General features: G+C 35.9%; 2 protein-coding genes across 12 annotated transcripts; both read left to right on the top strand.

Annotated features, from left to right (window-relative positions):
* The first annotated feature begins 1,228 nt into the window (after positions 1-1,228).
* LOC103998535 (NADH dehydrogenase [ubiquinone] 1 beta subcomplex subunit 2) lies at positions 1,229-6,081 on the top strand. Its single transcript, XM_009420027.3, has 4 exons — positions 1,229-1,410; positions 3,173-3,218; positions 3,313-3,375; positions 5,798-6,081. The coding sequence occupies exons 1-4, from the start codon at positions 1,301-1,303 to the stop codon at positions 5,807-5,809; spliced, it is 231 nt and encodes a 76-aa protein (XP_009418302.1). The 5' UTR covers positions 1,229-1,300; the 3' UTR covers positions 5,810-6,081.
* Positions 6,082-7,132: 1,051 nt separating this feature from the next.
* Positions 7,133-24,136, top strand: LOC103998533 (BTB/POZ domain-containing protein At2g30600). 11 transcript variants are annotated; one of them, XM_065126364.1, is made up of 15 exons: positions 7,135-7,426; positions 8,727-8,813; positions 17,136-17,197; positions 17,782-18,583; positions 18,681-19,010; positions 19,199-19,426; positions 20,396-20,557; positions 21,325-21,537; positions 21,633-21,680; positions 21,762-21,817; positions 21,909-22,041; positions 22,160-22,234; positions 22,309-22,389; positions 23,416-23,484; positions 23,567-24,136. In XM_065126364.1, exons 4-15 carry the CDS (start codon positions 17,786-17,788, stop codon positions 23,783-23,785), a joined length of 2,412 nt encoding a protein of 803 aa, XP_064982436.1. In that variant the 5' UTR covers positions 7,135-7,426; positions 8,727-8,813; positions 17,136-17,197; positions 17,782-17,785; the 3' UTR covers positions 23,786-24,136. The 11 variants fall into 11 exon arrangements, 9 of the variants coding, with proteins under 9 accessions (XP_064982436.1, XP_009418301.2, XP_009418300.2 ...); XR_010491375.1 differs by lacking the exon at positions 17,136-17,197 and having other exon boundaries at positions 7,133-7,426; positions 22,176-22,234; positions 23,567-23,633; XR_672718.3 differs by lacking the exon at positions 17,136-17,197 and having other exon boundaries at positions 7,134-7,426; positions 22,195-22,234; positions 23,567-23,633.
* Positions 24,137-25,040: the final 904 nt, after the last annotated feature.

Here is a 25,040-nt window from a genome sequence, read left to right as displayed (position 1 = left end):
ACGAAAGAAATTTAACACATGAGATTGTTAACAGAACCTGGGGTAATATGCTATGATGTAAAAAGTTCAAAATATTGAAATTTCATGCTTTATCAGGTTGAATTGGCTTATAACTCTATGATTAATCGTTGTACTGATAAGTGTCTATTTGAGATTGTTTAATCATTCTATCCGAATTACTTTTATTAAGTCAAAAGAGAGAGGATTTTGCCATTATCATAATAAAAATTCATTAAGAAGTAAATAAAAACTAGAAGCTAATAACCAAGTTTACAAAGAAAAAGGTAACAAGTATTACCGTGTGAAGATCTTTGAAGAAGGATATCTGGGTCTTTTTCCAATAAACACTTATAATAAACTCATAGAAGAAAATTAATTTTTGTTCTCATGAGAATTAATAACAATGCTTATAAGATTTAACTTCCTCCTGACATTCACACCCATTTGAAATTTAACATCTAGGATTTATTAGTTTATCATGAAAATAATGACAATAACTTATGAATAAATTCTTTTTTACTTGAGGAGGATAATACAAATTATGATTTATTAATTAGGGTTGAAGCATTAAATGTACAAAAGATCTATAAAAGGGGAGAGAAGAAAAACTGACGAGACATTCTAGTTTTTAAAATTTTATTAGATTTTTATATTTTAAAATACAAGTTATTAGGTATCTCTTAAAAAATGTTCTTATTTGTTCTCTCTCTCTTCCTTTTGTTGCACATCGTATCCATAGGTAAACTTTGTTAGTTTGTTTAATTGTAGCTTGTATGTTTTCGCAATATATGAAGATTCGTTGAGAATACAATGTGAAAACTATATGAGAATACAATTTATTGAGAATACAATATGATATAACCCAGCCAAATATGATTATTATTATCAATGTGAGAGAGAGAGAGAGAGAGAGGTAGCGGGAGAGAGAGAATGGCATATAATACGTCTAAATACATGTATAAATAAATAAATAATATATATATTTATATTTATGGACAACCAGTGATCAATCTCAGACGCTCATCTAAAATAGATACCACCTCTATGATTTGGCTATGAGATCTGGCTTTTGGATCCGATCCATTAACCTCACAAGTCGGATGTATTTGATATGAATCCGATACCCCGTTCCAATACGTAGGGCAGGAATCGACTCAACATCCCATCATTTTCGGATCCTATGTAGATCCGATCCGACTTCGACCTGTTAAGTCCAGATCCACGCTCGTGGTGAGTTTTCGCGTGTGGCGGGCGATTCAGCAGATCGGTAGATCGATCTCATCGAGAGAGAGGGAGAAGGATGGGCGGCGGCGGGGATCACGGTGGGAGCACGACGTACAAGGGCTTCACCATCCACCACCCGAAGCGGTGGCACGTTGTCACCGGGAAGGGCCTCTGCGCCATCATGTGGTAATCTTACCTTGAACCCTAACTCTCCAAACTCCTCCTTTTGATCTGTCAATCGAGATGGTTACCGGAGAGGGTGCAGATGTTTCTCTCAAGAAAGGGTGTATATTTTTCTCTTGTAAGTACTGGGGTTCTGATCTGGTAAGATTAGATGCTAATCCGTGGGGAACCCCTAAATGGTGGTCATTGCTGTCCTCGATCTAACAGTCAGTCTGTCTTAGGCCGTATTCCGGGATCTATGGTCTAATTTTTAATCTTGATACATAGATCGTACAGACTAACCAAAAATTCCTCCCTTCTACACCTCGAATTTAAGCTATCCTTTTGGCTTGCTCTCGTCTCAGGTAACAGTTTGCTTCCATCATTTTATCTGAAGGAGAATCAGGAATCACAATAAAAATTAGTTTTTTAAAATTTATGATCGATCTATTTCTGAAGAACATTTGATTGGTTCTGTTGGTCCGTGTGGTTTTCCATCTGTCACAGTTGACTGGGACTTTGTCACGACCTACAAATGGCATCGTTAGGATCACAGAAAGTTGGTCTCGGATGATGCCTATTTTATGACAACTCCTTTTCTGATTACTGATCAATTAGCTTTTCTATACTGCTTGAGTGGTTATCATTTTTGTCCTAACACAAAACCCTTGGTCACTTATCTGAGTTGTCATTTGTATCATAGTTGGTTTCCAGCAATAATTGGGGTTAACATATCACCAGTAGATATATAAAAGCACTTTACATAATTTGTTTTTTAATGTCAGATCTTGTCCAATTTTTGGGGCTTAAAATAACATGATATAGTGAAGTTTTTGAATGATGATTTACATTCTAGTTTAAACTTAATGTATGGGCATAGTGATATTTTTTAAGATAAGCTATTGCAACATCACTTCTGAATGTGGCCTGTAAGCAAGGCAGTAACACGATTGACTGCCTTGTATAAGCTCTATGCAAAGCCATTAAATGTTGAATGTTGCAGCTTTAGGACTTGAAATTGGTTTCCTTCCCTAGAGCCTTCTAATCTTTGTAGCTGTTTTCCTTGTACACACCATCCTTTAGGGTTCCATCCTTTGAAATCAATCGGACCTTTGGCTTGATGGACTCGGGCCAGGATTTCGATTGAGTTCAATCAGCTCTGTGACATGGTTTCCTGAGAAAACTGCTGAACAATTTGCACAATACTAGTTCTACAAGGGGACTGCCCTTACTGTGTTTACTATGTTCCTTGACTCGAGTACAGCCAAGTGTTTGGAAGTTGTCTGGAAAGTTCAGGTAGCTTAATTGAGGAGGATGAACAATGGCCATCTCCTTGTCTAGGTCTGGAAGATCCAAGCCACACCTTGTGTGTTTTGATGGAAGGTGACACGGGGTGGTTGCAAACCAATCACCTGGTTGTATATTAGTCAATTTATTCTCAAAATCAGTGTAATGTCTATCACAAGGTCATGTTCTCATTCACTGCTTGGAGGTCATCCATTTGGAATGCAGCTAATATGTGTCACTGAGTGCTTGTAGATAGCAAGTGTACAATAGCATGTGCATCCCCTGTATATGCCATTGAGCCAAAAGAAATAGATTTGTATTAAATGAAGAATTGTTTCCAACATAGTGACAATGGTGACACTTGTACATAGCAAGTATACAATAGCATGTGTGCCCTGTATTTGCCATTTAGTCAAAAAAATAGATCATATTGTGAAGAATTTTTTTCAACATTGTGACAATGGTGACCCATTTGCAGATTTTTTTTTTCTATTTGCAGGTTCTGGATACTTTACAGGGCTAAGCAGGATGGTCCAGTAGTGTTGGTAAGTTCATTTATCAGAATATTAACATATCCACTGATTTTTGGTTCTTTTTTCTATCTAAATATATATTATGGTACCAATACTATCTTCATAGGGTTGGCGTCATCCTTGGGAAGGACATGGCGACCACTCTCATGGCCATGGACATGAACATGAGGTACTACTGTGCAACTTACTCCTTAAGTTTGTTTGATTCTTCTGTTTTACTTGGGCATGTTTCATTATCCTGCTTGTGCCCTTTGGGACAGAACCGTTATATGCCTTCTACCTGGTTATCCTAGCATATAACAGATGTAGCACCTATAATGAAAAAGTCCTATTTGAATAAAGTTTACATGCTTTTCTTTTATGTGAGCATAGACATTTTCATGGATCAAATTTAGCTCATCACTTCATATTTACATAATTTGCACAATTGGACTATTAATTTTGATCAAGCATTTTGTACAGTTACTATGTGCATAAATTTATTTCAAACTTCCTCACACTTGAAGAATGAAAATTTCTGCTGATACTATTTGAGGAAATGGCCTGCCTTATCTATTATAAATTTTAGGAGAGAGATTGCAGGTAGAGATTGGAAAGTAGGAAATAAAAGGGAAGCAGTAAACCATATTAAATATCATCTCCTGACAAGTGATTTTCCCATCCCTTGTGCAGTATGAGATCTTGAGCAAACCTCATGGTTTTGGCCATCATTCATTCTTTAATTATACTCGAGTTGTTCCTCCCTGCACCGAAGCATGAAGTGTACACATATGTGCCATTTGCTAAATTCAGAGCAATAGTATGCAGGTGCATATTCGGAATAAGGGTTATGGACCTTGTGAGTTATGCTCCATCCATCTGATAAATCATTACATATCATGAAGATATGATCGATATCCTCAATGACGGTAGTCACAAGAAAGGAGAGGGTAAGTGGAGTCTGCTTGATATTATGGACCTTGCTAAATATGCTCCATCCATAATGATAAATAAGAACATGTGCAGAAGATATGAACAATATCCTCACTATCCCAGTCCTGTTGTTTTCTTAGGAAGACTTATGTATTAGGAAGACTGGTTGGGTATGATTGACTGTAAGTCCATGTAACATGATGATATGATGTAGGTGGTAGTCAATTAAGTTGCATTATGGAATGTGGCCATATAGAAGATCTAGATAACATGAGTAAATATCTGGAAGGCATTCCATAGGATGTGGTTTGATTACCCATCTTTACAAAATTGTGTTGCAGATGCATTGTTCATGATGATTGATGCAAGGGTAAAATCATCCATGTAACAGGATGATATTATGTAGGTGGTAGACAATTAAGTTGCATCATGGAATGTGGCCATATGGAAGAGCTAGACAACGTTAGTAAATATCTGGAAGGCATTCTATAGGATGTGGTTTGATTACCCATCTTCACAAAATTGTGTTGCAGATGCATTGTTCATGACAATTGATGCAAGTGGTAAAATCATCAAGGGTAAATTAGATGTCTTGCCAAATGGTGGACCAGTGTCCGTATGTAAATGCATTCTTCCATTGGACCCTTACAAAAAATATGCTGAGTGTTCTCCATGGGAATTTTTTCTATGTATAGTACCACCAAGGTCTGCCATACCGAAGCGTACGGTCCGTACCGGGCGGTATGTACTAGTCCGATAGGTTACCGGTACGTGGACTGTCCGGTACTGCTATAGTGCTACAGTATTATACTGTAGCACTGCTACAGTATGAAAAAAATAAAATTGTTCGGTACACTAGGGTGTACCGCTCGGTATGCCCTGATGTATCGTCTAGTACACCGGTACCGTACCGTACCAAGCCCGGGTCGAAAAGTCGGTATAGTACGGTACAGCAAACCTTGACTACCATCATACTTTTTATTGATGGATGAAGTCATATTAGGATGGGAATTCATACTTGATGTGAAGTTAGATGAGACCGCAAAGTGGTTAATGGATACTCAATCCACCTGTCTGGTATAAGGCAACAATTATACTTGGATCATATCTGTAATTTTTGTTTTGCATTATATCCTTTGCTAGTTTAGTTCCTTTCTTTCTAGTCTGTTTTTAGTGCACTATAGGTATCTTTCTGGTTGATATGTTTTCACTTTGTATTTTCATGCTCATTTTAAACTATCTAGATTTGAATATTGATAAAATATAACGAAATCAGCTGTTTTCTTATACAATAAAGGGAGCTTCTTTCTTATGTTCCACATTTTTATGATCATGCTTGAAATATCTAATTTGAAGACTCAACGTTGGACTGTACCATGCAAGATTATCGAATTACATTACTTCATGTTGTTTACATATGCTTCATTTGGCTTGAATCGATGAGTTTATGCTAGAATTTGCTAAACCATGGTCAGAAGTATTTCTGGTTCTAAAATTATGGTATTTATCAATTTCAACTTTTACATCTTCTGCATATTGGATAACTTCCTTTGGTAAAATACTGGTGGTATTTCATTGACTAATTGGATAACTTCTTTTGGTAAGAACACCTAGCCGGTTGTTGACACTGGTAAAGAGTTATTGAAAATAATGTTTGTACCTCACCTGCTGCCGAACAGGAATCACATTAGGATCGCGGCCGTGACCATCAAGGGAGTCTCCAATCTGTTATGTTTAACAGATCAGTTTACTGAATAAATTTGGTTTGGGACATGTAGCAAACTTGAAGATGTTTATCCTGTTCGTTCTGCTATATACTGGACCAGTGGAATGTCATTGTACAAGTCAATGAACTATGACATCAACGCTACTGCAAGTACTTTAGCGTCTGCATATTTGTCCTGTGAAACTTTTTAATAATTGTTATTTTCTTAAATTACAGAAATCTCATTATTGTTGCCGAGATTGGAAGAGGAACATTTGATAAAAGTATAGATAAATATGATCGGGTCTGCAGGTTTTTATAAAGCTATTCAGTTGAACGAATGAATGAAATATCTCAAAGATGAGTTGAGCCTTGTTATAATATAAACCAATGCGCTTATCTATTGTCATGCATTTAGTTGATATTATTTAAGTCATGATTTAGTTTTACGGCAAAGTTACGGATTTGGTTAGAGTTATTTAAGTCATGATGTATTTTTGCATGAACTTTTTGGAGTTAGCTGAGATTGTTTAAGTTATGATGTATCTTTGCGATATACGTCTACAAAAAGGTTAGTTAATTTACAGGTTTTGTAGGATTTGTAAAAAGAGAAAGTTGATTAGTTTGAAAATGAACGATGTTTCGTTAAGAGGAAAATTTTATAAGTAATTTAGCATACATTTTAAGTGTAAGAGAAATTTTATAAGTAATTTAGTATACATTTTAAAAGGTAAAATGAATAGTTTGTGTATATCGATTTGATTAACATCAAACACTATCTCGAAGTCTCGTCCTCCACTCTGAGATTATTATGCTTTGTGACTATAGAAAACATGTCATGGTATATAAAAAATATTTTAAAATCATTTTGGGATAGTTTTGGGGGCGGATTCATCAGATTCCAAGCTCTTAAGTGATGCAAATAAGTGATCCAACTTCGCTTATTCTCGGTCATTGGCAGCTAAACTTACGTATGTCATCGAGCTTAGAAAGACCATCCAATTTGGAATTACTGACATTTTTTCGTTCACCAAGAGTGTACCCCGCATTCCTTTCGGGCACCAAAGTGGGAGGAGAGAACGCATTCCTTTCGGCCACCGAAGTGGAAGGAGAGGAGGGAGGGTTTTTGGGTACAAAGTCGCCGGAGTGCAGATTTATTTCTCATCTATAAGCACAGGAGGACAGAAGTTTCATGATAAAGCTGTTGATTAAATAAGAATTTTAGACAAACTAGGATACGGTTACCAGAACAAAGTTATATCCTCCTGTATTCAGGCTCCCTGCTTCCTCGAATAATGAGGCGGGTTGATTTTAGGGTGGTCTGCAAGCTGGTAGGAAATATGGAGCTCCTTTCTTTTTTGGTTACAACGGCACGGTCAAACACGTAACGAAGTGAACAGAAAAATCTACAGAAGGCGCGACGTCATCACACAAAAGAGATGAGAGAGAGAGAGGCGCTGGATCAGATCATCGGGAGATCGGAAGCGTGAGTGCACTTCGATCCGAGGATTTCTTTCGGAAGCGTGAATGGAGCATGTGTAGAGGGCGCGACGTCAGCACGAGAGGGAGAGGGGGTGGACCAGATCGTTGGGAGATCGGAAGCGTGAGTTCACCTCGATCCGACTATTTCTTTCTTTTTCGATAGCTTCTGACGATTCTTGAGTTCGTTCTTGTCGACTCCGTTTTCTCTGCCTCATTTGATGTTAAATCTTGAGATCGGAAGCGTGAGTTCACCTCGATCCGACGATTTCTTTCTTCTTCGATTGCTTCTGACGATTCTTGAGTTATTTTTGTCGGCTCCGTTTTCTCTGTTTCATGTGATGTTAAATCTAACTGCTCGGTGTGGATCTTAACCTCGTCTTACGCCTGTTTCGGTTTCCAGATTATTCTCCAATAAGAATGATCTGATTCATTCACAATACAGTTGTGGAGAGAGTTTTTTTGTGATGAAAGTGAAGTCTTTCGCCCTAAAACTTGTATTATCGATTGTTTTGATCTTTGGATAAGAGATGAGACTTTGACATCATCAAGTCTTTTTTATGGATTTCAGTGGTTCATTTAAATTCGACATTTAAGGGGGAAAAATAGCTTTTATTGGATAAGATCAACAAATAGTGAGTCAGCTTTGTGATGAAAGTGATCTGATTCTTTCACAATACAGTTGTGGAGAGAGTATTTTTGTGATGAAAGTGAAGTCTTTCGCCCTAAAACTTGTTTTGTCGATTGTTTTGATCTTTGGATAAGAGATGAGCCTTTGACATCATCAAGTCTTTTATGTGGATTTCAGTGGTTCATTTAAATTCGACATTTAAGGGGAAAAATAGTTTTTCTGGATAAGATCAACAAATAGTGAGTCAGCTTTGTCTCTCTCCATCACGGTCAGTGCCGCTATTGGAACACCTTGCAGTGGAAATAACGCCAATTGTATGTGTGGGGACCTACTTATTAGCATATGACCGTCTTAACCTAAAAGTTCAATTTTACGGTTTCCGAAACCCTTCCCAATCAGCTGGAATTACATGGATTATGAGTGTTGAGGCATGTTTCCTCAAATTCTCTTATCATTTCGTTGTTTTAGAGATTGTTTGTTTGATTTTTTGATCATTTGAGAAAAAGGATATCAAATTTGAGGCGGGTATTCTCCAAGATGACGTTTTCTTCCTCTTTGTCGGTTTCTTGTGGGGATCCCATCTTGGTTGGCGTCAAACCACTAATATTTCTAAAGAACAAGTTTTTCATGGGCAAGTTCTGGCAAAATTATGAAATCTTTTCTCTCTGAATCTAATTTTGGACTCATTCCCGCTGTTGTCTTGTTGGCAATATTGTCATCTTTATCGATTTAAATTCCTGGAACATAGCTACCATAATATATTGTGATTACATGTGGTGCTTGCTTTTTTCAGGTTTGGTTTAACTGATAGGTGTTGTCCTTTAGCTGCAGATATTTTCTTTTGATGAATGGAGTAAGATAAAATCTGGTTTGTACTTTGGTAAGTATATGTTTTCGTATTTTGTAATCAAACCTTTGATTTAGGAATTAGTTTTTATTTCCTTGTTTGCTATTGTGATTTAGGAAATATTAATTTTATCTTTTTGATTATCATTGTAAATTAGAAAATAATTAATTATTAAGCATTTCAAATAGAGTAATGTCATATTTGTTAGTATATTAAATAAAAAATTATATTAAATAAATATAAATTTTTTTTTTTTTTAATTAGAGGGCTCACCTTCTCCTATTTAGGAGGATGGATTCTCCATTCCTATTTAAGTGGAGGGAATTATATCCTCGCTAAGTCAAAGTCTAGCATTTGGAGGAACGAGGAATTGTATCTTATTGTGGATAGATAGGTTTTCCTATCTTTCTTGAAAAAAATAAAATTTTTTATTTTGATTCTTTTAAATGTTCAAATTTTATTTGTAGTTCGAAAATATTTATTAATTCTTGAAATGTTAAAATTTTTATTGTTGGATTAAAATATATTATCTAAAGTTTTTAAGATATTCTTTAGTCCCTTTTAAGGTTTAGAATTTTATTATTTGATTAGATTATGTTGAAATTATTCATACTATATGTATTGAATGTATGATATCTGATTTTTATTTGAATTAAGAATGTTATTTATTTGTATTAAAGATTATTTTTAAATCTTATCTTTTAATCTATTGTTATGTTTAATGTATTATTATTAATGGATATATGTTGTCATAATTCGAAATTGATGAAATTAGGTACGATTTGGGTTGAAATAACCTATAGGCTAGACCTAGTCAATAGGCCGGCCAGGCCCCACTCGTGGGTCAAGCCACAACCCATTGACTAGGCCCAATCGATAGATCAGGCCCAACTAGTAGGCTAGGCCCAACCAGCAGGCTAGGCCTTAGCCCGCAGGCTAGCTCAGCCTAGCCTAACATAGGCGATTACGTGCGACGCACATGACCAGTCCATGTGCCAGGGGCTAGCCCAGCATAGTGTGGTGCATGTACAATCATGTGTAATGGATATGATTAGTATATGGGTTGGCCCAACCTAGCCCAATATTATGTAATTGTTGGATTTGAGCCCAAATATTGATTGAACCAAACCAGATTTAATCAGTTAGGTTGATTTAGGGTGATTTCGAATTTGTTTGACTTATTCAAATATGTTTAACTTAAATTGAATCTAATCTAGTCCAAATTATATTAGTTTAGGGTGGTTCCAAACCAGTTAAATAAGAAATTATATCATTTTAGTTGGGTTTTAATTAAATCGAGTTCAATTAGATCGATTGAACTAGGGTTATAGTTAATTGAAGGCTAATTGGTATTATTTGATATTGATGATGTTTGAAAGAGATGTTTTGAATGTATTATTTCATTCCGATATAGACATGACTAGTACGAGGAACGTGTTCTCATTTTGGAAGGTGAGGGACACTACTCTTTCCGTTGTTAGGAGTGCGATATGAGTTTGTCTCCATTCACTGTTGGGAGAATACAAACTCATCCCGTAGGATAAAGCCTCTCCATCAGTTGTTGGGGGAGTGTTCCTTAAGGTAAATGATATTCACCAATGAGATGATTGATTTTTAATCATATATTTATTTTCAATTGATTTATAGGGGTTCTTAGCGTTACCAAAATTTCTTTGTTTTTGATTTTCAGAGTAGCCTCCCACTAGCACTAAATCGGATTCCAGTGAAGAGCGGACTTTTCTCTACCACTAGGTAGAGCCACTTGGATGTTTCTTCGAGTTAATATCACTAGGTTCTTCAATAAATACTTTTGACTTATACTTTGATGAATAAATGAATTGTAATAAATACTTACACGTTATGAATAAAGTGATGTTTATTTATTTGGTTATGAATGTACTTGTGGAAAGATGTGATCCTATAAAAAAAAAAAAATCTAGGATGTGACATCTTTTTATAGTAGTATGGTCTAGGGCCTGCTGCCCGAGGTGCTCGTCTCTTATCTTGATCAATGATCGTCTTTGTCCTATTAAAGGAGTAATTGAGCTAATTTGAGAGAACAGTGGTCCTATTGCTCGAGGTGCTCGTGATCGTAATGCCACTAGCTTATGCACTTGAAGATGTGTTCGAGCAATAACTTGGAATTTCCATGCATTGTAGAGCAAACCCAGTTCTTACATACACCTGTCACTAATTATGTGCCAACTTCTTTGACATGGTAGAATGCACCTCGTGCCCCAGCACTTGCCAATGGTCCAGATAGTGTACATGGAGTCTTCAATGCTGTTAGAGGTTACTTTAAGCGTTAGGGAGGAGCAAGATGGAGCTCCGTGGGGTGGAAATAATACTTTAGATCACATTAAGAGAGTGAGAACACTTATTTTTAAAGGAAAACCAAATGCAATCTTCGTTGAATGTTGGATCCGTCAAGTGGAGAAGACATTTGAAGTTATCAAATGTAGTGAAAATCTAAAGGTGTCTTTTGCTTCTTTCATTTTGGAAGGGAAGGCAAATACTTGATAGACCTCAAAAAGGAGGATGTTGGAGGCAGGAGACAATGAGGTGACTTGAGAACAGTTTAAGGATGCATTCTATGAGTAATTTTTTCCTGATTCAGTTCGTTTTGAGAAGCAACAAGAGTTCCTTAGCATCCACCAAGAAAGTAGGATCGTGATGGAATACGATCATTATTTCACTAAGCTGGCCCATTTCTCTCCACATAATGTGTTTAATGAATATCAAGGAGTTCGTCACTTTGAAAGGGGACTTCGTCCATCAATTAGAAAGTCCGTTGTTGTATTGATTTTACCAACATATGCTAAAGTACTAAATCGAGCTTTGATGGTGGAAAAATTAGATAATGAAGTGCAATAAGTAAAGGATTAAAAGGACCTTTTAGTATTGTATCATCTACGTATGAGGGATCACATTCGGGACCCTCAAAGCATCAATAGGCAGGAGCTCCCGGTAATTAAGTCATCATAATATGTTATTTCTTTATGAAGACTAATCAAGTTTCCACCTCATGCCCCATGGGATAGTGTATATGCTTTTATTATCAACAACCAAGGTACATGTTGAAGGACGGCCTATGGAAGCAACATCAACGTCGAGCTCCACCCGAAACAGTTAAACTACAACAGCCAGGATCTAGAGAGGGAGGTTAGGCGAGGGTTTATGCATTGACCTAACAAGATGCTGAAGCTTCGGGATTTATTATTAAAGGTATTATCACACTCTGTGATATGCCTGCTTCTATGCTTATAGATTCTGGTTTTACGCATTCTTTTATATTACCTTATTTTGTTATGAGATTGCATAAGAATCCAAGGACAATAAATAATGTGTTAATGATAGCAACACTAGTTGGAAACTCTCTGATAGCTAATCAGATATTTAAAAACTGTATTATTACTATGGAAAGTCATGATTTGCTAGTAGATCTTATTCTACTAGAGTTCCAAGATTTCGATGCTATCTTGGGTATGAATTGACTTTCATCATACTATGCAAGTGCTAATTATTTCTAAAAGAGTATTACTTTCTCACCTCTAGATCAACTACCTTTTCAGTTTATTGGGATTCAAGAAAAGCTCCCTCATATTATTTTAGCTTTGAGTGCTACTCAACTATTACTGAAAGGATGTTAGGGGTAATTGGCCTTTATTTCTGGAGAAGAATCTAAGAAGCCAGTATTAAAGAATATCCCTATTGTATGGGATTTTCTAGATTTTTCCTTAAGATCTGCTTGGACTACCACTAGATAGGCAGATTAAATTTATAATTGATCTTCTACCTTGGCACTATACCTATTTCTAAACCCCCTTATAGAATGACACCAATTGAGCTAGAGGAGTTAAAGAAACAGATCCAGGATCTTTTGAACAAGGGTTTTATTTGACCCAGTGTATTACCTTGGGGTTCACCTGTCTTGTTTGTGAAGAAGAAAGATGAATCTATACGGCTATGTATCAATTATAAATAGCTTAACCAAGTGACTATAAAGAATAAATATCTCATTCCTCGAATAGAAGACCTATTTGATCAACTTCAAGGTACTTAGGTATACTCAAAGATTAATTTGTGATCCAATTATCATCAATTAAAGATAAGAGAAGGAGATATATAGAAATCTGATTTCAGAACACGATATGGTCATTACAAATTCTTAGTAATGCCTTTCGGACTTGCAAATGCATCGGCTATCGTCATGGATCTCATGAATAGGGTGTTTTACACTTATCTTGATAAATTTGTAATTGTGTTCATTAATGACATCTTGATCTATTCCAAAAGTAGGACGGAACATGAACACCATCTCAAGATAGTTTTGAAAGTTCTAAAACAAGAAAAACTTTATGTAAAATTGAGTAAGTGCAATTTTTGGCTCAATGAAGTTATGTTTCTTGGTTATGTAATTTTAGGTGCTAGTATATCTGTTGGCCCCCAAAAGATTGAAGCTATGATAAATTGGAAGTAACTTTCTAATGTTTTAGAGATTAGAAGCTTCTTGGGTTTAGTTGGATATTATAGAAGATTCGTAGAAGGTTTTTCAAAAATAACAACACCCTTAACTAGGTTGATGCAGAAGAATATAAAGTTCGTGTGGGATGATAAATTTTAACGAAGTTTTCAAGAATTGAAGGAAGAATTAACCAGTGCTCCTATCTTAGTGATTCCTTCAGGAGGGGAAGGTTTTGTAGTGTATAGTGATGGATCACTTCGGGTTGTGTTCTAATGCAAATGAGAGGGTAGTTGCTTATGCATCTAGACAATTAAAGTCTTATAAGAAGAACTATCCTACTCATGACTTAGAGCTAGTAGTTATTATTTTTGCACTGAAAATTTGGAGATATTATCTCTATGGACAAACTTTTAGAATCTTTGCAGATCATAAGAGTCTCAATTATATCTTCACACAGAAGGATTTAAATATAAGACAAAGAAGATGGTTGAACTTTCTAAAAGATTATGATTTTAATATCAACTACCATCATGCGAGGCTAATGTAGTCGCTAATACCTTAAGCAGAAATACTTCAAGTCTTATAGCTTATATGAATATTCAATGAAATTTTATGATGGTAGAGTTGGTACATTTGAAACTAGAACTTTTATTTGAGACAAAAATATTTTCTAGCATGCTTGATGGCACAATCATATTTGGTGGAAAGGATTAAAGAAGGTCAGAAGGAATGCATATCTTCAGATGATAGCTAAGGAGATAGCTCAGGGATCTAAACCTGAGTTCCTCGAAGCCGAAGATGGTTTGTTACATTCTACAATCGATTTTGTGTTCCCAAAAGTTATTTAGTAAAGATGCAATTTTTGAAGGAGGCCCACAGATTAAAATTTAATATCCATCCCAAGACTACCAAGATGTATTGGGATTTATGCCAAAACTACCAGTGGCATGATATGAAAAGAGATATAGCAGTATTTGTCTCTAAATAAATGTCTAATCTAGTTGCACCTGAAGGCAGAACATCAAGTTTCACAGGAAAATTATAAAAGCCTTGAATTCCTAAATGAAAGTGGGAGTAGGTCACTATGGATTTTGTGACAGGACTAACCAAAACTACGAAAGGACATAATGTAATTTGGGTAGTAGTGGACATATTTATTAAATCTGCTCACTTTCTCCCTGTTAACAAGAAGTATTCATTCGATAAACTAGCAAGCCTATTTATTAAAAAGATTATTTGATATCATGGGGTGTTAATTAGCATTACCTCGGATAGAGATCCAAGGTTTATTTCTAGGTTTTGGGGAAATCTATAAAAATCTTTAGGCACACAATTAAAATTTAGTATAGCTTTTCATCTGCTAACTGATGACCAATCTGAGAGAACAAAACAAACTCTTGAAAATCTCTTAAGAGCTTATGCCTTGGACTTTGGTGGAAGTTGGGATATGTACTTGCACCTAATTAAGTTTGCTTACAATAATAGTTATCACTCTAGTATACAGATGGCTCCATTTGAAGCTCTTTATAGAGAAAGTGCAGATCACCTGTGTATTGGGATGAGGTGGGGGAACGGAAGCTTTTGGGACCTCAATTAATTTAAAGAGATGCTGATGATATTCGAATCATATGTTAGAGATTATTAGTAGCTCAAAGTCGCCAGAAAAGTTATGCGAAGAGATTTGGAGTTTAAAATTAGTGATCACGTCTTCTTGAAGGTGTCACCAACCATGGGAGTCATGAAGTTTGGTTAAAGGGGTAAGTTAGCCCATAGATTTATTGGCCCATTTGAGATCTCACAAAAGGTTGGGCTTGTAGCATGTATATTGGTGCTCCTAGTGTTGGCTATCATCCATGATGTATTCCACATCTTTATACTCGGAGATATATCAGGGATCCATCTCATGTCATATCTTATCAACCTCTACAACTAAGAAATAATGTCACATTTGCAGAACAATTAACCCAGATCTTAGAAAGGAAAGAACATGTTTTAAGGAATAAAGTTTTACCTTTGATAAAGATCCGTTGACAGCACCATTCAGACAATGAGGCAACTTGGGAAAGAGAAGAAGATGTGCGAAAGCAGTAACCTTACCTTTTTTTTTAAGGTAAGTTAAATTTGAGGACCAAATTCCATTTAGGAGGGGAGAAATGTAATCAAATCTTCGATTTAAGAATTTGTTTTTATTTCCTTGCTTGCCATTGTGATTTAGGAAATATTAATTTTTATTTCTTTGATTACCATTATAAATTAGGAAACAACTATTAAGCATTTCAAATAGAGAGATGTCATATTTGTTAGTATATTAAATGAAAATTTATATTAAATAAATATAAAAATTAAAAAGAAAATTCTTAATTGGAGGGCTCATATCCTCCTATTTAAGAAGAGGGATTTCTCTCCTTCGTTCCTCGCCAAGCCAAGCCCAATGGTGGGAGAAATGAGGAGTTGATATCCTGCTGAGGAGAGGTAGGTTTCCTTGCCTTTCATGAAAAAAAGAAAAGCTTTTTTTTTTATTCCCCTAATATTGAAATTTTATTTGTAGTTCGAAAGTATTTATCAATCCTTTAAATATTAAAATTTTTATTGTTAGATTAAAATATATTATCTAAAGTTTTTAAGATATTCTTTAAAACCTTTTAAGGTTCAGAATTTTATTATTTGATTATATTACGTTGAAATTATTTATGTCGTATGTATTGAATGTATGATATCTGATTTTTATTTGAATTAAAAATGTTATTTTTTTATATTGAAGTATATCTTTTAATCTTATCTTTTAATATGTTGTTCTGTTAATTATATTATTATTAATGGATATATATTGTCATAATTTAAAATTGATGAAATTGGGTAGGATTTGGGTTGAAATAGCCCATAGGCTAGGCTTAATCAATAGGCCAGGTTCAATCAGCAGGCCAGGCCCAACCTACGGGTCAGGCCATAGTTTATTGACTAGGCCCAGTCAATAGACCAATTCCAGTTAGCAGGCCAAGCTCAACCTGCAAGTTAGGCCTTAACTCGTAGGCTACCTTAGCCTAGCCCAACATGGGCGGTCACGTGCGATGCACATACCAGTCCATGGGCCAAGGGCTAGCCTAGCCTGGTGTGGTGCATGCACAGTTATGTACAGTGCACATGACTAGTATATAGGCTAGCCCAACCTAGCCCAGTATTATGCAGTTGTTGGATTTGAGCCCAAACTTTGATTGAACCAAATCAGATTTGATCAGTTAGATCGATTCAGGGTGATTCTGAATTGGTTTTACTTATTCAAATATGTTTAACTTAAATTTAACCTAATCTAATCCAAATTATATTAGTCTAGGTTGGTTTCATACTAGTTATATAAGGATTAGAGATCGGTTCAATTGGGTTTTAGTTAAATCGAGTTCAATTAGATCGATTGAACTAGGGTTCAAGTCAATTGAGGGCTAATTGATATTATTTGACATTGATGATGTTTAAAAGAAATGTTTTAGATGTGTTATTTCACCCCGATATAGATATGACCAGTATGACATGTTGTTATTTTCCTGCTGAGGGCAGTAGGGCGATTTACTTCAGGGATTAACGGGATATCAGATATGACGGTTGGACAGTTCCTCCATCTGCTATTGGGAGGAACGTATTCCCACTTTGGCGGGTGAGGGATACCACTCCATCTGTTGTTGGAAGTGCGATATGAGTTTGCTTCCATCCGTTATTGGGAGAATACAAACTCATCCCATAGGATAAAGCCTCTCCGTCCGCTGTTGGGAGAGTGCTCCTTTGGGCATTTGATATATACCAACGGGATGATTGAATTTTGATCATATATTCATTTTCAGTTGATTTATAGGGTTTCTACTCAGCGTAGCTAAAATTTCTTTATTTTTTATTTTCAGAGTAGCCTCCCACCAGCACTAAATCAGATTCTAGCGAAGAGCAAACTTTCTTCTACCGCTAGGTAGTGCCATTTGGATGTTTCTTCGAGTTAACATCACTATGTTTTTTAATAAATACTTTTGACTTATTCTTTGACGAATAAATAAATCGTAATAAATGTTTATAAGTTATGAATAAAGTGATATTTATTTATTTGGCTCTGAATGTACTTGTAGAAAGATGTGATCTTGTAAAAAAAAAAAATTTCAGGATGTGACATACTTGCTTTTAGAAACTTGTAAACTATCCCTTTCCCTTGCCTCCAGTGTTGAACCCACTGATTTGTTTTTTTTTTCTTGTCGTTTTCATCCATCAGAACTCTTTTGTTGTATAAAACCTTCCAGGTGTTTCTATGTTGCATAATTGCATTCTTTGTTAGCCACCAGCTTCTTTGAAGATTGTCTGATGCTTATTTAACCTTTTCAAAGGGTTATTTTAAGTAAGTATCTCAGTTGGGTTGTTCATTGTTTTTGGTTGTTTACATTTTCCTTTTTTATCTGCTCTGTTTATCATATGAATGATCCTTTTTAGAATTTGTTCAACTAAATCTCCTGGTCTTAGATGTTACTGACCCCCCACTTGTCTATGTTCTCCTTGCTTTAACAGAAAAATGAGTGTGGAGAAGCAGAAGAAGTTCCTCACAGTTGCACCTTTCAAGTGTGTCTGGCGTGAGGAGCTGAGGTTTAAAGAGGCTGGGCGTGGTTGTGTTGCCTTTGAAGCTTTTGCTCAAAATGATGTGACTTTGGTGTTCAGGGAGCAAGTGGGGAGCCAACACTATCATTACAAAATGGATAACAATCCCAACTATACCATCATTTTCGGTAGTCATAGAAATCGAAGGCTAAAGATCGAAGCAAGTGGGAAGACTGTTGTAGACGTTGCTGGAGTGGGGTTATGTTCATCAGCATTTCAGAGCTATTGGATTAGCATATATGATGGGTTGATTAGCATTGGCAAAGGGAAGTATCCTTTTCAGAACCTTGTCTTTGAATGGCATGATTCAGAGCCTAATTTTAATGTGCAGTATATTGGTCTAAGCAGCTGGGATAAGCATGTTGGATACAGAAATATCAGTATCTTGCACATGCCATCACATCACAATGCCCTTTGGAGCCACATAGACTATAAAGATTATGAAGGAGAGGATGATGAGGATGATGGGCTGGAGAATGTGAATGACAATTTAGGAAAGTGGGGGCTTCTTAATTTTTTGGAGAACTGGGATCTAGCTGATGTCTTATTTGAAGTTGGTACAGAAAGAAAGGTTATTCCTGCACACAAGGTGATTTTGAGTTCTACTGGTGATTTCTCCTTGGGATCAACTGATGAAAATGTTATAGAACTACCTTCAACATCATATCCTGTTCTCCATGCCTTTTTGGAATTCATATATATTGGCCGGACTCAAGTATGTTATACAGCATTTAACGATATCTATATGTTTTCTCTCTTTGAGCAACATCCTTGCTGATTTTTCTTTTGTTGGGTTTTATAATTTGGCCTAGATTGTAGAATGGCAACTTGGCCCACTTCAGGAGTTGGGCTTACAATTTAAAGTTATAGCATTGGTTAACCAGTGCGAAGAAATTATGGATCGTTTTAGGAAGAACAAAAAATTGTTTGATTCTGGTAAGAAAGTTGAAATTATCAATCTGAGCTCCCAAGTTCGGCAATTTGGTATCTTTCCTTGCGAAGTTCGTCTTGACGTGGGAAAGCTGAAGCATTTTCTTGCTACTGGTGAGCATAGTGATATAAAGATACATATTGAAGATCATGGCCTTGTCGTGCAGTCGCACAAGCTCATTCTTAGTCTATGGAGTGCACCATTTGCAAAGGTGTGTGTATTCTTCTTGTCATACTGTACTGTACAATAAAGATACTTGAGCACATTTAGGTTCCTTGAAATGGTTTTGGCCCTATTCTCTTTTTCAATGGTTGAGCATCTGTCTCTTAGTTACATGCATATGTTGTGCTTGACAACCATTGATTTTCTTTTCTGTAATCTTAACCGATCACATTCCAGATGTTTACGAATGGGATGGTTGAAAGCAGTTCTTCAGACATATATTTAAAGGATGTTCCTGCAGAAGCATTTTGGGTTATGATACAGTTTATGTACAGCGGAGTACTTGAAATGGACATCACAGAAATGGGTCCTATACTAATTCCACTTCTTCTACTTGCTGACCAATTTGGCGTTTTTTATCTTCAGCGAGAATGCTGCAAACGAGTTATGGAATGTCTTTCAGAGGTATTCAGTCACTTGAATTTTCTTGTATAGTTGTGCATTTCTTTTGAATCTGATTGTTTATTCTTTCACCATCAAATTTCAATCTTCATAAGTTGTGAATAAGAGGAACATCAAGGTAATTTTCTAGTTCATACAAATCAGCTGCAAGATGTGCTAGTTTGCAATGGTTTAAGACAAAACAAGCAAAATGTTCATTTTTCCCATTTTTTGGAATAAATATGAAGAAATTGGATGTGTGTCCTGGACCAACTACACCCACTGGTTGCTGTTCAAAGTGAATTCTTTGTATATAGATTAAATTACTCTAAATGTTTTTAGTGACTTGTATAATAGTTTTCCAGTGAATTCACTAAATGTTTTTAGTGAATTCCTTGCACCATCCATGACATATGATAGTTTCCAGTGAAGCAACAATGCTAACTGTTCCAATCCTCTAAGATTACAGAAAGCATCTAATAGTGTATAAAGATTACTGAATAGATGATCAGAACTTTACTCGTCAAAGTCCGGTGACTTTTGAGAGTTGAATTCACGACTCCTGGTAATATATCATGACATTTATGATAGTTAATATGTCTGTCATCCGTTGAAATCAGTCTTTGATAAACAAGCTCATAAGAATCTGCTATAGTTGCTGTAGGGATAATGCATTTCAGCAGCACCATCATGATAAAATATAAGTATCCTACACTTATTTTATCTATCTGTATGTTCAATATCACGTGTTCCAACATGATGGTGTGGAATGTCACAGATGGGACCCCACTCTAATAGCTGTCTCTGGTGAAATGCAAGATCTTAATGCATCTCATGTGCATATATTATGCAGGTTTGGTGTTGTACTACTGGAACAAGCTCATCGATCAAGACTTATTTCTGTTTTGCAAATATAATGGACAAGGCTTCCGAAGATTTTGGAGAAGTTGCTAGATGCTTGTGTTGAAACTAATTTTTTGAAGTTTGTTGCAGGATATAGTGTGTACCATTTTACAAGCAGTTTCATCAATCCAATCATATAAACTCCTTGAAGAAACATGCAAGAGGAACTTTGCAATGCACTTCGATTATTGTACAACTGCCAGCACTGAGTTTGTGTTGTTAGATGAGGCGACCTTTAGGGAGATTCTTCTGGTAAGTTGCATTACGTCATTATTCAATCCCTCGTTAGAAATTGAATAGTATGTAGTTCCATTTACAGTTGACGTAACTGATCATCATGGCTTTCTATTGTTTTATTGGGCGTATGACCATTTGTAGAAAAGATGCACACAGCTTTATTGCATTGACATTTTTAATTCCATCATACCACTTTGGTGAATTATGTTTTGGGTTTGACCTGTACTGCTTATACGCTTTGTGGCTTACATTTAGAGAATGCCAATATTCTTAGTTCCATGTGGAAACTATAGTACTTTGGAGTATCTAAGGATAGATGTTTTGATAAAAACACCATGCATATTGTAAATTTAACACCATGGAATCTTTTCTTTTGTGTTGAGAAGAATAAAAAGTTAGCTAATAAGTGATCAGTCTTTTGTCTCATGGTTTCTGCTAGTTTCCTGGTGCTACATAAAGTTATAACATGAATGAAGACAAGTATATGGATAGATCTTGTAGCTTTGTGCTTGTGTGTGTTTGTGTGAGACAGAGAGAGAGAGAGAGAGAGGGAGGGAGGGAGGGACGAAGTGAGTTTCGTAAAAATTGCACTGATCTCACCTCCAATATTATGTGATTCTCAGCATGAGCATCTGTAACCTTTTCAGCTCTAGCAGTTAGGTTTTAAAAGAGGTGCAATCTAAATTATCATGGTAAATATAGTAAAACGAAATGTAATTTAGGAGATATTTGGTCCATGGTCAAATGGAAGCTTTTGGTTACGTTTATCATGGGTTTTGCAGCATGCTGATATGACTGTAACCTCAGAGGAGAAGGTTTTGGATGCAATATTACTATGGTGCATGCAAGCCTGTAAAGTCTTTGGTTGGGCTACAGTGGATGATCTCCTTATTTCTTCAACACCTGAACAAATTTTTGGAGAGAGGTTTCAATCAATTTTCTTGCTGCTACCATTTGTGCGATTTCCATTAATGCCATTATTTTTGCTTGAGAAGGTACGTTGTAAGGCTTTGCATCCAGAATGAATTTTGCTTCTGCTTGAGGTTTGAGGTTATCGAAATTTGATTGCACATACTGTCATGTAACACAGCTAGAAGACAGCAGGCTTAGCAACCAGATTCCCATGTTTGGAGACTTGGTGAGTCATTTATATAATTTTTTAATAAAAATTATGTTTCATGGTTCTAGTTGTCTTTGAAATAACTGTCTGATACAAAAGGTGAAGGAAGCCATTCAATATTCTGGTGGAATCAAGATGCCAGAAGTCAGTCAGAAGTGAGTTCCTTCATATATTTACATTTATGTATTTACTTTTTATTTTAAATCATATAGTTATTAAAGATTAATTAAAGTGGTATTCTTTCAGTATAAGATTTCAGCACAGACATTCTAGTTACAAGGAGCTCCAATACATATGTGATGGTGACAAAAATGGAGTAATATATTTTGCTGGGACATCATATGGGGAACATGCATGGGTAAATCCTGTTCTATCCAAGGCGAGTTTCTTAATTCTTCTCTATGGTGAATTTAAGTTTCTTTTTCATAAAATATGTTGAAAATTTCCGGCTTTGTCGTTGTTGTATGTTTGTCACATTGATTCATCTTAAATTCCAGAAAATCACTCTGACAGCCAGCAGCCCTGCTTCTAGGTACACAGACTCAAAGGCACTGGTATCAAGGACATACCAGGTAGTTTATGTGGTATCCATAAGATGAAACCTGAAAAGTCAAACTTACAACATTAACTTTTATATATTCTATAGGCCACCTCCTTTGCTGGACCCCGGATTGAAGATGGCCATAGTTCTGCATGGTGGATGGTTGACATTGGACATGATCACCAGGTACCTAGAAATCCTTTAACACTTTAATGTTTGCTCATCCTTTGATAACTTCTGAAAAGTTAGCCTAGATTGTTCTTGAAGAAGCTTGTGGGCTTGCTCTAATACCTAAACCTACTATCATTTTCAATAGTTCTTTGTTTCATAATTTTGGAACACCTATGACGAAAATAAGAAGCAGATTATGGAATATATTCTTGACCTTCTATTTTATTTTGAAACTTGAACTAATAATTCTTGGCTTTATGTTTATACGTACCTCAAGAGGCCAGAACATATTATTGCCCTGAGTCCTGGATCTATCTTAGAGTATGAATGAACCTAGATATTATTCTGCACCTTAGTTACTTGTCTGTGGCCATTGAATAAACCTATATTAAAGTATGCAAACATGGTTTGAAGTTAGGAAAGATGAAAAAATCAGCTGTAATAGCAAAATCAAGTAGACATTGGAGGTTCCAAAGGTGGCGAGAGACATTATGTTATGCATTATCTCAGACACAAATTAACAACAGACCTACAAGGACACTCAATTTTCTCAGATTGTTTATTTGCTTGTTTCACATCTGCATCTGTTTTCCACTTTGGTGAGATCCTCATCTTCTTGGCTGACCATTTTATTTTGTATTTTGGCACTAGATCATTCTCTGATAGCAATGACAATTTCGATGCTCCTTGCTGCCATGCATAAACTGAAACTGCATTTGGGACAACCACAAACATTAAAGCGTCAGCAAATGCAATTAACTCGACAGATAGAAACTCTAGAAACTGGAGAGCATCCACCATGGGCTCTATTTATGATTCTAACTGGAGAGCTCCACTAGTCATTCACTAATCCAGGCTAAAATTCTAGGAACTAAAATTGCCAATGTAGGTGTAAAAGCAGGAAGAACAAGCCCCTTGAAAGCCTTACTGAGATACTGTTTGTTGTTATAGTCTTAAATGCAGATGCATAATTTTATCTCTTGTATTAATCAAACTTTGAAATACTGTTCAGCTCATGTTCTTCCTGCTTTTCTGTGCCAGCTGATGTGCAATTATTACACCTTGAGGCAGGATGGCTCCTCAACATACATAAGATCCTGGGCTTTTCAGGTAATCCTTCTCCTTTATGGCTTTTCCGGTGTATCTTATTTCAGTGATGAAGACAGTTCATTGCATTTTTTTTCTGTGCCAGGGATCTGTGGATGGCAAAAATTGGACTAATCTGAGAGTTCACAACGATGACCAGACAATTTGTAGGTCTGGCCAGTTCGCATCATGGCCTGTAATTGGTCCTATGGCGCTGCTTCCGTTTAGGATTTTCCGAGTCATTTTGACTGGTCCAGCATCAGGTGATGCCAACGTTTGGAACCTTTGTATCTGCTTCATTGAGCTCTATGGCTACTTTATCTAACTGAAGTGGATTCCAGTGGCAAAAGCCATTTTGTTGCTTGATCATACGAAGTCCATCTGTGGTTGTACATACAAACAGAACAGAAGATGGAGATGTTGGCTGCCTGATATGCTTATCAGCTATGTCAAATTTTGTGTCAACTAATTTGCTTATCTTTCTGGATGATGTACGATGGAAATTTTTGCTCGGTTTATGATCTGTAATTCCTCCATGTCCAGTAAACCGATGTTCCTGATGGGACTACATGATACTAATATATTGTATGACTAATGTACCTGTATCACAAATGTAGTAGCTTTTATTAATTTGATTATTAGTATTTTACATGAAATAATTACTGTGTTTATGATACTTTGCAAGTAATGTAGATGGTGCATCAAGTTAAAAAATCCAGCATGATCTTTTGTCATTCCGAATCTTACCCGTAAATAACTCCACAAATAAATCTTATCTATATAGGATTCTTCAATTAGTATTCCGAATATAGTCAGGATACTTCAAATGGTATTTTTGAATCTATCTCAAATGATCCAAACTACAGGAACGTTGTTTTCTTTTTCTTTTCTTTATTGTTTCTGTTGTTAATAGCTTTTTTTGGTAAATTTTTAAATTATAACGAGACATTTAGATTATATCAAGAAGGTTGAAGTATGATATCCTAAACTAATTTGTGTGCGGCACAGTATCGTTGTTAACACAATTCTTAGGTTTCATGACGGATTTAGCATCTGTTGCCATGGGTTAAAATATTTTGATAGAAGCTTTTTGCACTGCTGCCTCCGTCAGACAAAGCTTGCACGACTTGGGATTTTTTTGATATTATTGCGTATACCCTATGAATCTCACACTTTTCCTTCTTTCTCTACCGTTATGGCAATTTATTAAACAAAAGTTGGGTGTTCAGTTCTTATTAACACGGCTGTTTGGATGAGTTGGGGAGCACATAATGAAATATTACATAGTCAATCTATGAGATTTTGATGATGAAATTTATTAATAAATTATTTGATTTAATCTATATGTTGAAAAAAATATGTAGGATTAACTATGATAATGGTAAGACATAAAGCAAATGTTGTGTCGGAGTCAAAATTGAAATTTCATTGGGGAGTTCGAGAGTTCGTTGGAAGTTTTGTTGGATTTAACCAAGAAGTCTAGGAGTCTACCAAAGAAACTCATCATAACTCGTCAAGAAGATCGTCGAAAAGTCCAGAAGCTTGCTGGAAGTCCGTTGGAATGTTACCGAGAGATCATC

The sequence above is a fragment of the Musa acuminata genome, chromosome BXJ2-9 (assembly GCF_036884655.1).
Source record: "Musa acuminata AAA Group cultivar baxijiao chromosome BXJ2-9, Cavendish_Baxijiao_AAA, whole genome shotgun sequence".
In the NCBI taxonomy this organism is placed as follows: domain Eukaryota; kingdom Viridiplantae; phylum Streptophyta; class Magnoliopsida; order Zingiberales; family Musaceae; genus Musa; species Musa acuminata.
This window is presented reverse-complemented; position numbering and strand designations above follow the sequence as displayed.